The 15396-nt window shown below is 43.0% G+C and overlaps 1 protein-coding gene across 1 annotated transcript in view; it reads left to right on the forward strand.

The window, feature by feature from the left end:
• Positions 1-15396, forward strand: part of CFTR (CF transmembrane conductance regulator) — a 176300-nt gene that overhangs the window by 89380 nt on the left and 71524 nt on the right. The window contains exons 6-10 of the mRNA XM_083182806.1: positions 1350-1513; positions 3464-3589; positions 9042-9288; positions 12228-12320; positions 12500-12679. Of these exons, the coding sequence (XP_083038932.1) occupies positions 1350-1513; positions 3464-3589; positions 9042-9288; positions 12228-12320; positions 12500-12679 (810 nt within the window). The remainder of the gene's footprint in view (positions 1-1349; positions 1514-3463; positions 3590-9041; positions 9289-12227; positions 12321-12499; positions 12680-15396) is intronic.

A 15396-nucleotide genomic window follows, 5' to 3' on the forward strand; every position in this document is an offset into this window, starting at 1 on the left:
GACAGCTCTGCGTGTCCGGCGGCAACGGGGTAAGGAGGGTGATAACTTTTCTGGGGTGGGAGTGTTAAATTATGGGGGGGGGGCGCCCCAAAATTCCCAGTGGGGGGGCCTTAAAATGTGGTTACGCCACTGACAGCACACCATAACTCTGCATGAGATAACAATTCGGCAATGCTCTAATACCAAAGTACTGAGAACATCTTCCATTGTCAACATACAACATTACATTAATATATCAATACAAAGAGAATGCAGTAGCAGAATGTGCTAAAAAAATGCTGAAACATTGATATGTTTAAACGATTTGTCAGTGTAATGAGTTGTTACTTAGGCATTCTGGGATATATATATATATATTTCTACCCAATAGTGGCGTGGCGCCCAAATTAAAGTCCACAATGCACTCTTGCAAGATCCCAATCCAGTGAAGTAAACAGGAGATGTATTTCCAATAATTGTTTATTTATCTTCATAGGATTGTCAAGGTATAAAACGCTTCTAGAGTACCAACGCGTTTCGTCTCATAGAGACTTCATCAGGGGGATATAATGGTCTTGTGATCTTGAATTTATGAGATCGGTAGAACAATTCCTTCTTTATAGAAATGTTTTCCAAAGTGATTTAATTTTAAGGACGTGGTGTCCCTTGAACCTATATTAGGGATATACAACGTTAACAGTTGATTGTATATGAGTATGCCTATTATGGTGGCCTATAGTTTAACAGGATTAAGTATTCCTGTTAGCCTCCTCTGTGTTGGAGCTAAAAAACGTACCTAAAACACGGATGACAATCCTTCATCCAATATAAAAGCAAATAAATCTTCAGTGAGACTTCTGGTTGCTTCAGAGAGGCTAGCAGAGAGGCTGCAGTAGCAGAACGTGCTAAAAAAATGCTGAAACATTGATATGTATAAATGATTTGTCAGTGTAATGAGTTGTTACTTAGGCATTCTGGGATATATATATATTTATATATGTGTGTGTATGTACAGATTTGATCAGTCCATTTCAAATTTCTGAATTAGGTGTCAACAGTGCAATCTGTGTCCCTCTCCTGCAAAATAAAATAAAAAATCCAATTGAAACATCGAGGAGACATCAGTATTCAATAACCATTGTGTTCTGGAAAATGTGACCATTGACTCATTTTCCCTATGCACATGCTGGGTAACCTGACAACAACTGTATGTAGCCGTTCAATAAGCAGGGAGGTGAGGTAAAATGTTCCGCACAGCAAACCTTTGCCTGGTTGGAACCAGGCACAACAGCTAGTTAAAATTTATGAAAGGTGTTATATGTAATATATATTATCTCCAAATTGACCTGAATTCTGCTTCGACTTGATAGGGCCTGGCCCTCGCCCATTATGTATGGATTGCTCCCCTACAAGTGATTCTTTTGATTGGTCTGATCTGGGACTTGGTGCAGGCCTCTGCTTTCTGTGGTCTAGGTTTCCTTGTTATTCTTGCCCTATTTCAAGCGTGGTTGGGAAGACGGATGATGAATTATAGGTAAGAACCATCTTTTGTTTGCAATTCTTAATACAATGAAATATACATAATGGTATGTATTAATACTAGTCATACTGAGATTGTTTTCATTGAAGACTATGCATTTTTTGACAATGGCAGATATCTATCATAATATTTGCATAATGGATTATATACATTTAGCAACAATACAACATTTATTCTCTTCTTTTTCTTAAGTGAAATTATAGAGAGCACAAATGTTTGTGTTCCATTCAGTGTTGGACTGGGACATAAAGGGCCCACCAGGGGAATGCAGTGGTAGACCCCATAGATAGGGGTGTGGCCAGCGACCACAGAGGTTTGATTAACCATTACAGAGTTTATGGTCTCAGCCCCTTGATAAATATCTATGATAAATAATGTTAGTGAATACATGATAATCTACCAGGTTAACAGCAATGCACTGTAGAAATACACCATAGTCATGTGTAATATAATGTAACATATTTATAATGTATAACTCAAGTGCACAGTTTGCCCTGAGTTGCCTTGATTCCACTACTGGACAATGATAAGTTTGATTAGCAACTACAGCTGATGTAACAGTAGTACTGTTTATCAGCTGTACTCTCCAGGTTCCTAATAGAAGTAAACTGTATAGATTAAGGTAACCTTGGGGTAGATGTACTAAGTCTCGGAGTGAAAGTAAAGTAAAGTGTAGAGCTATAGTATCAACTAGTCAGCTCCTAACGGCCATTTTAAAATACAGTCTGTATGCGGGAGACTCCCTGAAATAACAGCAATCTCCCTCTCTCCCTCATTAGTCTAGTAATCTCCCTCATTTCCCCTAGCCCACATTACACTGTTATGTTTTTTTGGGGAAAAGGAATGAGAGATAGATACACTTGCATTGAATCATCAGCACCATTTCCCAGCACTTTACCAAGTATAGTAGCTCTTACTAACTGCTTTGGGGATCATCTACATTTGGATATAAGTAATTTTTAAAGATCCCTCTCAGATGTAGCAGCACACACCCAGGCTTCTAGGTGCCACGTTCACAATCTCTTTTCACAATATCTCCATATATGGAACTAGACACCCCCTTTGGGTGGAGCATGACCCTCAATGGGGTGCTGTGCAAAATTCTACTACCAACTGTAATCTCCCTGAAACTAGTTTCAAAAGTAGGCAAGTATGTCTGTAATATGGCAGAGGCTTTTGGGCTGGTACTTTCTCTCCAAGGCTTAGTAACCACCCCCTCCATTATCATTCTGTGGGGAGAGCAATGGATATTTTTCTGCTGGATCAGAGGATAAGGCCATCATTTTTAAAGGTGTGTAAAATACAGTTTAAGGCAGTGGTTCCTAAACATTTTTCAATCACGGCACCCCTAAGTATCAGAACATTTTCCACGGCACCCCTAGCCCAAATGTTTCTAATTGAGAAAATAAGAAATTAATATTAAAGTAAGTAAATTGTGTTTATATCTATTCCTTAGTGTCAGTTATGTGATGGGGGACAGAATTCACTTCTGTTTGTCCACAATTTGCCTATTACATTAGTCATAAAATAACAATAATGGGTCATGGACCACCAATCCAGGGCACCCCTGCAAGTCCTCCAAGGCACCCCAAGGTGCCACGGCACACAGTTTGGGAACCACTGGTTTAAGGTATTGTATCACTCTACTGTGCTAATTACTATGGGTAATTAGCACTTTCTGATATCAGAATGCACCAGTTATAAAAATATTATTTACAAAATTGGAATCAGACTCTGAATAAACATTACATATTTACAGAATTAATCCTTGCTGTATGTGTTTTGTGGTATACTGTATATGAACCCGATAAGTTACACATAGTTTGTAAGTCTATTAGTGGTGTTGACAATCCATGTTAAAGAACAAAGATTGTATATTGCATACTTGTGGATTTAGTGACCAACTGATTGTGTGTACTTATTTCTCACATTCTTATCTCATAGAGACAGGAGAGCAGGAAAGATCAATGAGAGGCTGGTGATCACATCGGAAATCATTGACAACATACAGTCTGTAAAAGCCTACTGTTGGGAGGATGCCATGGAGAAAATAATTGAAACGATCAGACAGTAAGCAAAATCCTTGACAATATACACACATTATTACGTCACATATTCACAAATGTTATTTTGAAATGTTAAACATTTATGTTCCACAGTTTCATACTAATTCAAATATTGGTTTACTTGCTTAAACATTTGATATCTTCATTTAGTTTTATGATCAATTGATCAGTCATACACAACAGTTTTAGCAAACACTGGATGGGTCTACAATGTGTTGCTGTGTCCCAATTGCTCACACACAAGTGGTTCACTGATCTGTATCCCAAAATGCAACTCAAGAAAACTGCTGAGAAATTTTGTGGCATAAAGATAAACTGACCTGTGATCCACTGACTCTACTTTCCTCACAGACTATGTTATACAGGGGTAGATGAATGAATCAGTGATAAGGGAGGAGAAGTGAGCCATGGCAACCAATTAGCACTGAAGTATCATCTATAGATTGCATTATATAAAATTATACAGAGCAAATGCATCATACATCTTCCCCAAAATGCTCAACGTGTAGCCTTGAGTAATTACATCAGCACCCTTTTTATGCAACTCTGTGTATTCAGCAGAGAGAGAGAGAAGGAGAGAGATTTATCAAAGGGGTACTTGTTTCCTAGCACAGCGCCACTGATTTTGATTGTATTGATCGTGTCGGAAAAATCGCGTCGATCGCATCGCATGACAACCAAATCGCATGCGATGCGACCGAAGCGATCGACCCGATTTTTACATTAGAATCAATGTAAAATGGTCCCTGAGACCCGATTTTACATTGATTTCAATGTAAAAAGCCCCCAAACCCCCCATTTTAATAGCAAACCCCCCATGATGGTTGAAATGGCCCCCCATTGTTAACGCCACCCCACTATTGACGCCAACCCGCTGGGCTCGCCACACTTCGGGTTGGCGTCAATAGTGGGGTGGCGTTAACAATAGGGGGACATTAACCGATACATATTGGCCCATTTCCCATTGTTCCCTATGTAAAATCAGGTTGTTCAACCCGATTTTAACTTTAAAAAGTAATTTAACATTATTCTCTATGGGAAAATCGGGTTGATCGCGTCAGTCGCGTCGCGGGCCATTATAATGGCCCGCGATGGACCCGATCAATGCGATTTTCTAATTTAACCCCTTCCCGACGAGGCCTTTTTTGTTAACTTTTTTTTTTTTTTTCCTCCTCGCGTTCAAATAAGCGTAACTTTTTTAATTTTCCAGCTATATAGACACATGAGGGCTTTTTTTTTGCGGGACAAGTTGTACTTTTTAATGGTACCATTTACTATACCGTATAATATTCTGGGGAATCAGGAAATAATTCAATGTGGGGTAAAAAGGAAAAAAAACGCAATTCCACAATTTTGCGCTGGTTACGTTTTTTTTGGAGTTCATAGTTCGTTTAAAATGATGGGTTATCTTTATTCTATGGGTCGTTACGATTCCGGTGATACCAAACTTATATAGTTTTCGTTACGGTTTACCACAAAAAAAAAAAATAGAAAATTTTACGGTTTTTCTAATTTGCGTCGCGTCGCCATGTTCTGCGGCTTATAACTTTTTTATTTTTCCACCTACGGACCTGGGTGAGGGCTCATTTTTTGCGGGCTGAAGTGTACTTTTTAATAATACCATTATGGGATATGGGCGACTTTCTGATCTCTTTTAGTTATTTTTTTTTGGGTAGGCGATGCGACCAAAAAACGTAGTTTTGGCGTTGGGAATTATTTTCCGTTTACGCCTTTAACCGTGCGGGATAACTAATGTTATATTTTAATAGATCGGACTTTTAGGAACGCGGCGATACCAAATATGTTTATTTTTTTTATTTTTTATTTATTTTTATTTGTGAAATGGGGAAAGGGGGGTGATTTGAACTTTTAATATTTTTTTATTTTTTTTTATTTTTAAACTTATTTTTTTTTTTTTTTTACTTTTACTACAAGGCCCCCTAGTGTACTTGACCACTAGGGGGCGCGATCGCCTGTACTAGGTTCAGCCATAGAGCTCTATGGCTGAACATAGTGATTTTCAGCACTTCCTATTACATCCTCAGGCAGGATGTAATAGGAATGCTGACACGGCCAGCACAGGGGTCTACATTAGACCCCTGGCTGCCATGGCAACCGATCGGCACCCTCCGATCTCGCCGCGGGGGGCCCCGATCGGCGCCGGAGGGGGGCGACCCCCCTCCGATCAGCTATTTAAGCACTGCGGGCGCTTTGCCCGCGGTGCTTAAAGGGTTAAACGGCCACGATCGGCGAACTCGCCGCTCGTGGCCGTGAGAGCAGGTACCTGGCTGTAATATACAGCCATTACCTGCTCTCTTTCAAGCCAGCTCACTCCGTGAGCTGGCTTGATTCCCCCGCAAACGGCATATGACGTACATTTACGTCATATGTCGGGAAGGGGTTAACATTATTCTCTATGGGAAAATCGCGTTGATCGCGTCGCGGCCCATTATAATGGCCCGCGATGGACCCGATCAACGCGATTTTGTCTTTCACCGGCAAATACACTGGTGATTGACATAAAATCAGGTCCATCGGGTTGATCGCATGCCTTAAGTACCTTAAACTTAAGGCATGCGATCAACCCGACGGGCGCCGTGCTAGGAAACAAGTACCATCAAAGGAAAACTGCAGTAAAAACTCTGTTTGGGTTTTTTTCCCCCTGCATTTTCATATGTAACAACCAGTGGCCATCTCCTCCCAAACAACAGTGACTTCACTACCCAGGTGCAGGGAGGAGGAGTCCAGGAGTCATTGCAGCCGTCAACAGCAGGAGACTTCCAGGCTTTCGAAGAATGGGGAGACTCCTGGATACCCTTTTACCTGGCAACAGCGGCTTCGCAAAGCTGTCCTTTGCGATACTAATTAAATATTATTTATTATTTTATTTATTATATGTTAAAACATATGTGATTAGTATTGTGGAGATACTTGGTGGGGTGAATTTCAAACGTAATACATCCCGCCCAGAGGGAGAGAGAGAGAGAGAGAGAGAGAGAGAGAGAGAGAGAGAGAGAGAGAGAGAAAGATAGAAAGATAGAGAGCAACTCAGATCAGCAGTCCTGTATGCTGAACTATTTTCTGGTATTGTCTTGAGCTGCATTTGGGGGATTATTGTACACTTACTTCCATGATATTCAGTTGACTTTAAATGAATGGTTATCATGTTTGGGAAAGTACTGTATGCAAGTGCCAATGTCCAATGCAAATAACACTGGTTATAATAATAGGTAGTGACAGTAATGATGTCTGATTAGAACTGGCCACTTAGACAGATGCTGTCCTCACAGATCCAGCATTTTAGCAGTCAGGTCAAACATCCAGAAGGAAATTTGTGTCAGGCTTTATGGGCCAGATGTATCAAGCTTTAAAAAGTTATAAAGTGGAGAGTGATAAACAACCAGCCAATCAGCTCCTGTCTGTCATTTTTCAAACCCAATCTTTTGAAGCTTGGGCCTATTATCTTTAGAGTGCAGTTTGTATATTGGGGGTCATTCTGATTTGTTCGGAGGGGGCCGAATTTGGCCCCATTCTGACGGTTGGTGGACTGCGCATGAGCACGGTCTTTTGTACGCATGTGCAGGTTGACTGTGGGAACGGCCATTGTCATTTACAATGTCGCTCAATGTCGCTGGGCCAATTGCACAGAGCAATGCGGGGGGGGGGGGGGGGCGCTGGGCATTCCCATGGGATTGCAGGTGGAGTGAGGTGTGCAGTTACATGACGTCAGCCACCCACCTGGTCTTCGTCTTCGTCTCAAGTATAAGTCAGTCTGCACTGATTTATATTTGGTAAGGCTGGGGAGATCATTCGATAGTCGCTGACCATCGAATGATTTCCCCTGCTGCGGGCACATGCGAGGGGATGTGTCTTCGTGACGCATCCTCTCACAGTGGTGGGGGGGCGTGCATTCGTCGGTGCTGTGTTACTATGATTCAGTAATCTTTGAGATTCACAGTTTACCGAGTCAATCAGAATCAGCGTAATTGTGCCTATGTTCTTACATTCTTCAATAATTACATTTATTAAAGGCCTAAAGAAAACCATCTATGCAGATTCAATCAATAATAAATTGTTATTGCTTGAATGTTTGAATCTAAGAAAACTCATTAAATTAGATGATGGTTTTATATGAAACCTGGTCACAGAAAGTGACAAGTTTTCGAGGCTTATTTATAAAAATATTACACATGACTGATCTTATTGGTTCTCATGGGAAATGCTAATATTTGCCTTCCTGGTTTGCTATTGTATTCATTAAGCTGTTCTGCTTACATTTATATTGTCTGTGATGAGATTACATGGTATGAACATAGAACAGACATGTGCAAGAGGATTGTATTTAATTTCATTGTTCCATTTATGTTGTCTTGTAACCTATTGATATTCCAGTTTAATTTGAACGAATACTATGACAGGCATGTCCAAACTATGGCCCTCCAGCTGTGGTGAAACTACAAGCCCCATCATGCCTTGCCACAGTTTTGCTATTAGAGAATGCTAAACCTATGGCAAGGCATGCTGGGATGTGTAGTTTCACAACAGCTGGAGGTCCATAGTTTGGACATGCCTGCTATAAGAGATAGTATCTATTGTGATATCTTCCAATCAGCTCCTAACTGTCATTTTCAAACTCAGTCTGTAACATAACAGTTAGGAGCTAATTAGCTGGTTGTTTATCACTCTCCATTTTATCACTTTTGAAGCAATACATCTGGCTCTAAGGGCCTTATTCTGGTTGGTTTGGATGGCTCTGAATGCGTACGGACGGCCGGTGGTTGGTGTTTGCGCATGTGCAGAGGCTTATCTGCACATGTGTAAACGTCACACACGTCCGAATACGGCGTGAATTCTGTACAATCCAAACAGGTGGTGGAGAGGGGCGTGAAGGGCTGTTTGGGCTCATTACCATATGCGTACGTCCCGCGTTTCATGGGCGTTCCCATGAAAACGCTGGGCGTATGTATGGTAAAGCGGCCGTGACGCATGTGTGGGGGGCGGATATATGACATAGCCGGATGCCAGCTGCCCGCCCATATCCCTGCTTTTGCACAGAGAAATGCACGAGTGGTGTGGAGCACTCGGTGCTGCCTGACCACTCGGTCCAGCATTTGATGGTCGGTGACCATCGAATAATGGGTGAGGTTCTCACAGATGGAGGAGGTGTTTACAAGGAAAATCCACTCGCGGTCCGTTCGGTTGGCATCTTACCGCATTTGGACGATGTGAGCGATCCGTATGGAAGGCGGGGCTAAGAACACTCGGTTCCAGTCCGCAAATATGCATCCATCCGAACCAACCAGAATAAGGCCCTAAGTGTTATACTGTGTGTAGTTACTTGCAAAGTGTGGTTAAGGTTAGGTGTACAATGATGGAGCAGAGTTGATTGATTGCACATGAAACAAAGCAATGCTTGTATAATCAGTGTGAATTCTGCACTGTTTGCCTTCGTACAGGACTGAATTGAAGCTCACCCGAAAAGCTGCCTACGTGAGATATTTCAACAGCTCTGCCTTCTTCTTCTCTGGTTTCTTTGTTGTGTTTCTTTCTATACTTCCCCATTTACTTACACAAGGTATCATCCTCCGGAAAATCTTCACCACCATTTCATTCACCATTGTGCTGAGAATGACTGTTACACGCCAGTTTCCCTGGGCTGTACAGACCTGGTACGACTCTATAGGAGTAATAAATAAAATACAGGTATGCAAGTATATACTAATGTGTTTTTCCAAAATCTTATGAATTTTAGAAATAAAATGATATAATAAAGATTTGCAACTACAGAAGGGTGTCCAATAAAACTCCTCAAGTAAACCAGTTTACAATATGTTCAGCAAGTGAATCCAGTTTTCAAATGAAACATAAAGATAAATTAAACAAAATAAAAATACAGATGAAAGATACTAAACATGTACCGGACTCCTATGTGAAAAGGCTTCTATTGACTGTATCAACAGCACATGCCCAACTGTACCTTGTGCCGGCTCAACCCCTGCCATCTTAACATTAGAATGTCATCATCTGGTCCATGTTGACATTCTAGTGACAACATTCTGAAGGACAACATTTTGTATGCCATCCGTAGATTCATTGAAAGGCATGTTATCTATTTGTCTAAAAGTGCACAGCAGAAGAGGCTACTTCCAATCACATTTTTCAGAAGAAGGTATAGGACCTTTTATGGGGGGGAGTTGTAAGACCTGGAAAGTGGTGGGTGGTAGTGGTCATTAGCATGCACTTGGCAGACACAGCTGCTCAAATAAAAGGCAGAGCAGGCCCACATTAATTGCTGTTTGTAAATGACCCTTTGTGTGTTTTTCCCCTGAATAAGTATTGAATGTATCCTATGTAGGGCACATGTAACATAGTATGAATTAATGTCGTATCTCAGTTGGTTGCTAGTAGAATGGATGGACATAGGGGGAACATTTACTAAAATGAGAGTTCTATTTACAATGGGATGTTGCTATGGGCAACCAATCAGAATCTACTTCTTGAAGATAATAGATAGTATCTGATTGGTTGACTATAGGAACATCCCATCTGAAATAGAACTCCAATCTTAGTGAAGGTCCCCCATAGACTATGATAAATGCATTGGGATATGAAATGAGGTTGGTCTGTATATACTAGTACAATGGAGTTTCATAATTTGTCTGTGTCAGGTTTCTTCTTTTTATCATGAAGCATATTTTTTTCATTTACCCAACTTATTCACGGCAAGTTATTTTTTTATATTGGTATGCCAACGTACAAATTAATACTGCATTACATACCTATGTTCCTAGCAGAGGGTACTATTAAAAGAAAAGAAATGAACACTGGTACTGCATTTATTTTCATTCTGGAGTGCAGGGCTTAAAGTGATCTTGTATAGGTGATGGAACACATTTCTCCTGCCAGTGCACCTCCCTCTCCCCCCCCCCCCCCCCCACTAACCCCCCCTACTAGGTCAAGCCCAGGCCCCTGCTTGGATTTTTGGCAACCCTGCAAAATCTTTATAAAGGGACAGTGGCCTCACAATAGTACCCCCGATTCAAATTCTACCACACAGTAGTACTATAATTATTCACATTACATGTAGTGTCTCTGATTCATATTATGGCACACAATAATTATCCTTACACAGTAGTACTCCTTCTACATGTATGTCACACAGTAGTGTCGCTTACACATAATGTAGTAGTGGGGTAGATTTATTATATGGCGATCAGGGGAATCTGCGCTATCCCCGTGCGTTATAGCAGGGGATAGCGCTTCCCCTGATCTATCACACCCGCCGAGCGTTTACTCTAACGCCGGCGGTGTGGGGCAGGAGGCATAGCGCAGGGGCGATATTTTGCACTGTGCCTCTGCCTCCTGCCAGATTTATGAACGGTCAGCATCGCTGACCGTTCCGCCGCCTGCAGCTGTCGACTTCGCCAGCTGCAGGCGGTGATGCCCTATACCTAACAGCAGGGACAGCTCTGTCCCTGCTGCTGGCGCTGAGCTGCGCTGGGATCTCGCGAGAATAGCGAGATCCCACGCATGCGCAGTGAGCCGGCCGGGGGAAAGGAGAAGGCGCATCAGTATTAACTGATGCGCTGTCTCCAGGAGGGACATCGCCGGAGGGGGGAGTTAGCGCTCCCCCACTCCGGCGGCAAGATCTTGTTGGTGTTCCCTCCTGCTTCGCCTCGCTAATGAGGCGAAGCAGGAACTGTTATAGCGGCGTGATAGGCGCCGCTATAATAAATCTACCCCAGTATTACATATACACATAATACCAACAACAGTAGTACCAGCTACACATGTCTCTGTCCCTCCAGCAGCTTCCTCATCTCACTTCTTCACTTCAGCAGTGGGAATGGCATGATATCACATACATTGTGCCAGAAAAGTGAGCTGCTAGGACACGATTTCCTGCTGGAATTATTATGCGCGGGAATCCCATCATCAGTTAGGATGCTGGTGCTGGAATCCCGGTGCTTGAATGCCTAATAAGGCAGGGGGGGGGGGCTAGGTTTAGACACTAGTGGGGGGATTTAGGGTTAGGCTGCAAGGGGGGAGGCTAGGGTTAGGCACATAGTAGGGGGGTTAGAATTAGGCAAGGGGTATAGGGTTAGGTTTAGGCAGTAGTGTACAGGGGTTAGGATTAGATAGTATTGGGGAGTGTTAGGGTTGGGCTGCAGGGGGGATTAGGTTTAGGCTATTTGAAGAAAGGGTTAGGGGGCAGGGATAGGGTTAGTAGACTTACCTGACCTCTGTCAGAATTCCCTACTTCGGGTGCCGGCATCGGTATTCTGACCACTAACATCCTGACCACCGATCATCGGCATATATCCCTCATCATCGATGTCAAGCGCCTTCAATATTATTTCTTTCCACAAATTTGACAAAAGGAGAAAACTGCAGTGAATCTCCATCAATATTGTGGCAGCAGGGACTCCGTGACTGCGCCTTGGGACTTTTCTATACCCTTTTCGAGGGCATATATCCCCTCTACTGTGTATAATATGAAAGATATTGGTTGGCAAAACTTCAGAATATTAGTATTAGATATCATAATACATTATTTGTACAATATCGCATGTCATTTTTTTTATTTGCCTTTTTGGAAATTTACAGTTGTGTCTTTAACTTTATTTAAATATATTCAACAGGATTTCTTGCAAAAAGAAGAATTTAAGACTTTGGAGTACAACCTTACAACCACAGAAGTGGTCCTGGAGAATGTTACAGCCTCCTGGGATGAGGTCTGTGTATAGTATAATTCCTCTATTGTCAATAATAATTTAAGTGAAGAAAGTTTAGTAAAATCATAAAAATATTTGGGTTATCAGAGTATTTCAGAATAGTGACAATGGGATTATACAATCATACAGCTTCTTACTGGATGGATGTTTCAAAGTTATCTTTTGTTCTCTACAAACAGGGGATTGGAGAAGCTTTTGGAAAAGCCATGCTTGAAAATGGTGGCAGCCCATCAAAGGAGGACCCTAACCTGTTCTTCAGTAACCTCTCCCTGCATGTTACCCCGGTGCTTTCCAACATCAATTTTAATCTAAATAAGGGAGAGCTTCTGACAGTCGCAGGGTCTACAGGATCGGGAAAGGTAATCAGTGCTTTGGCACTTGTTGACATTATTTCTTTATTTTCTGTAATTAGTCCATTAATACAATACTACTTAATATCAGCTGTTGTGGAGGCAAGTCTGATCTTCATTGGCTCAGGGGTGAAATTGCAAGCTGTGATAGTTTGTAATATTTGTCTTTGAATTTACAAATGTATTGTAGCCTACTAGTTTCACACCATCCTTTCACTGCTACTGCAACATATTTGGGAGATTTATCAAAATTTAGAGAGTCATAAAGAGGAGAAGATGCCCTGTGCAGACAATCAGCTTCTAGATTCCATTTATTTAAGAAAAGCCTAAAAAAAATTGTCAGAAGCTGATTAATTGCTGATTACTTGCTATAAGTTTTTAGTCTTTCAAAGGTTTGAGGCATTTCTGCCAGAGCGGCAGATTTATTAAGTGCGGCGAAGTGATAATGTGGCTAGTACTTTCACACCGGCCAATCAGCTATTAAGGGGGAAATTTACTAATATGAAAAACCTAGTTTTTCGTATTAGTATTTTCCCTACGACTGCATACGACTGTTTCAGTCGTATGCAAAGTCGTGTCCGGAGGGGAATTTACAAAGCAGTCATATATGACTGCTTTGTAACCCACCGATGTCGTAGGAATTCGTATTAGCTGGCCATATATACGGCCGCTAATACGAATTCGTACAGGCAGTCTGCACGGATCAGTCAGATCCGTGCAGGCTGCAGAGTGTAAAAAAAAATAGAAAAATAAATAAATATTAAAAAAAATCGGCGTGGGGTCCCCCCCACAGCTGTAACCAGCACCAGGCTGAAGGAGCCGGGGCCGGTAATCAAAAATCAGGAAACCCGACAAATAGGGGTTCCCTGATTTTTAACAACCAGCCCCAGGCTCCTGCTCTGGGGCTGGTTCCCAAAATACGGGGGACAAAATGAGTAGGGGTCCCCCGTATTTTAAGAACTAGCCCCAGGCAAAACCAGCCAGCAGGGTAATGCCACAGCCGGGGGGAGACTTTTTATGCAAGTCCCCCCGGCCAAAGCATTCATCCCTACCGACCAGTCAGCCTGGCCAGGGGCCCTGGGGGAGTGGGGACCCCCCAATAAAGGGGTCCCCCCCCTCCAGGACTTACCTGACCAGGCTGAAGCCTGGTGCTGTCCCCGATGCCCCTGGGCGGTGGGCATCGGGCTGATTCAAGTGTAAAAAAAAGATTAAACTATTGTTTTTTACTGTGGCACTACAAGTGCCAGCAAGCTGGGACTTGGAGAACCACAAGTCCCAGCCTGCTGGGCATTAAAGGGCCCGCTGGCACTTGTAGTTCCAGAGTTAAAAAAATAGTACACAAAACACACTGACACAAATTTTAAATAAAAGTTTAATACACACATCACACACACACTGATACTTACCTATCTTGATCCCGTCGGTAGGTCGCTGGCTCCGGTGTCGGCGGCTCCGGGGTCGGCGTCCTGTCTGAAGAAAATCCATGGTGGACCTGTGGAAGGAAATCCTACTCACCAGGTCCTCCATGGATGGTCTTGTGTCTTCTGTCTTCTTTTCCAGGGCTTATTTCTTTATCTTCTTTCTTCTTTTTTCTTCTTTACGCTGCTGGGCTCCCGGGACTTTCAGAGCTTCAGAGATGTTTCCTCCTCGACGTCTGGACTAAGAATGAATTCTAGCCAATCAAGAGCCGACTTGACTGGCTCCTGATTGGCCTCTAGGCGGCTCCTGATTGGCTAGAATTCATTTTTAGTCCAGACGTCGAGGAGGAAACATCTCTGAAGCTCTGAAAGTCCCGGGAGCCCGGCAGCTTGAAGAAAGAAGAAAGAAGATAAAGAAATAAGCCCTGGAAAAGAAGACAGAAGACACAAGACCATCCATGGAGGACCTGGTGAGTAGGATTTCCTTCCACAGGTCCACCATGGATTTTCTTCAGACAGGACGCCGACCCCGGAGCCGCCGACACCGGAGCCACCGACACCGGAGCCAGCGACCTACCGACGGGATCAAGATAGGTAAGTATCAGTGTGTGTGTGATGTGTGTATTAAACTTTTATTTAAAATTTGTGTCAGTGTGTTTTGTGTACTATTTTTTTAACTCTGGAACTACAAGTGCCAGCGGGCCCTTTAATGCCCAGCAGGCTGGGACTTGTGGTTCTCCAAGTCCCAGCTTGCTGGCACTTGTAGTGCCAAAGTAAAAAACAATAGTTTAATCTTTTTTTTACACTTGAATCAGCCCGATGCCCACCGCCCAGGGGCATCGGGGACAGCACCAGGCTTCAGCCTGGTCAGGTAAGTCCTGGAGGGGGGGACCCCTTTATTGGGGGGGTCCCCACTCCCCCAGGGCCCCTGGCCAGGCTGACTGGTAGGTAGGGATGAATGCTTTGGCCGGGGGGACTTGCATAAAAAGTCTCCCCCCGGCTGTGGCATTACCCTGCTGGCTGGTTTTGCCAGGGGCTGGTTCTTAAAATACGGGGTACCCCTACTCATTTTGTCCCCCGTATTTTGGGAACCAGCCCCAGAGCAGGAGCCTGGGGCTGGTTGTTAAAAATCAGGGAACCCCTATTTGTCGGGTTCCCTGATTTTTAATTACCGGCTCCAGGCTCTGTCAGCCTGGTGCTGGTTTCGGCTGTGGGGGGGACCCCACGCCGTTTTTTTATTTATTTATTTTATTTTATTTATTTTTACACCGCAGCCTGCACGGATCTGACTGATCCGTGCAGGCTAAA

Source organism: Crinia signifera, chromosome 4 (genome assembly GCF_055691185.1).
Source record: "Crinia signifera chromosome 4, ASM5569118v1, whole genome shotgun sequence".
Taxonomy (NCBI): Eukaryota; Metazoa; Chordata; class Amphibia; order Anura; family Myobatrachidae; genus Crinia; species Crinia signifera.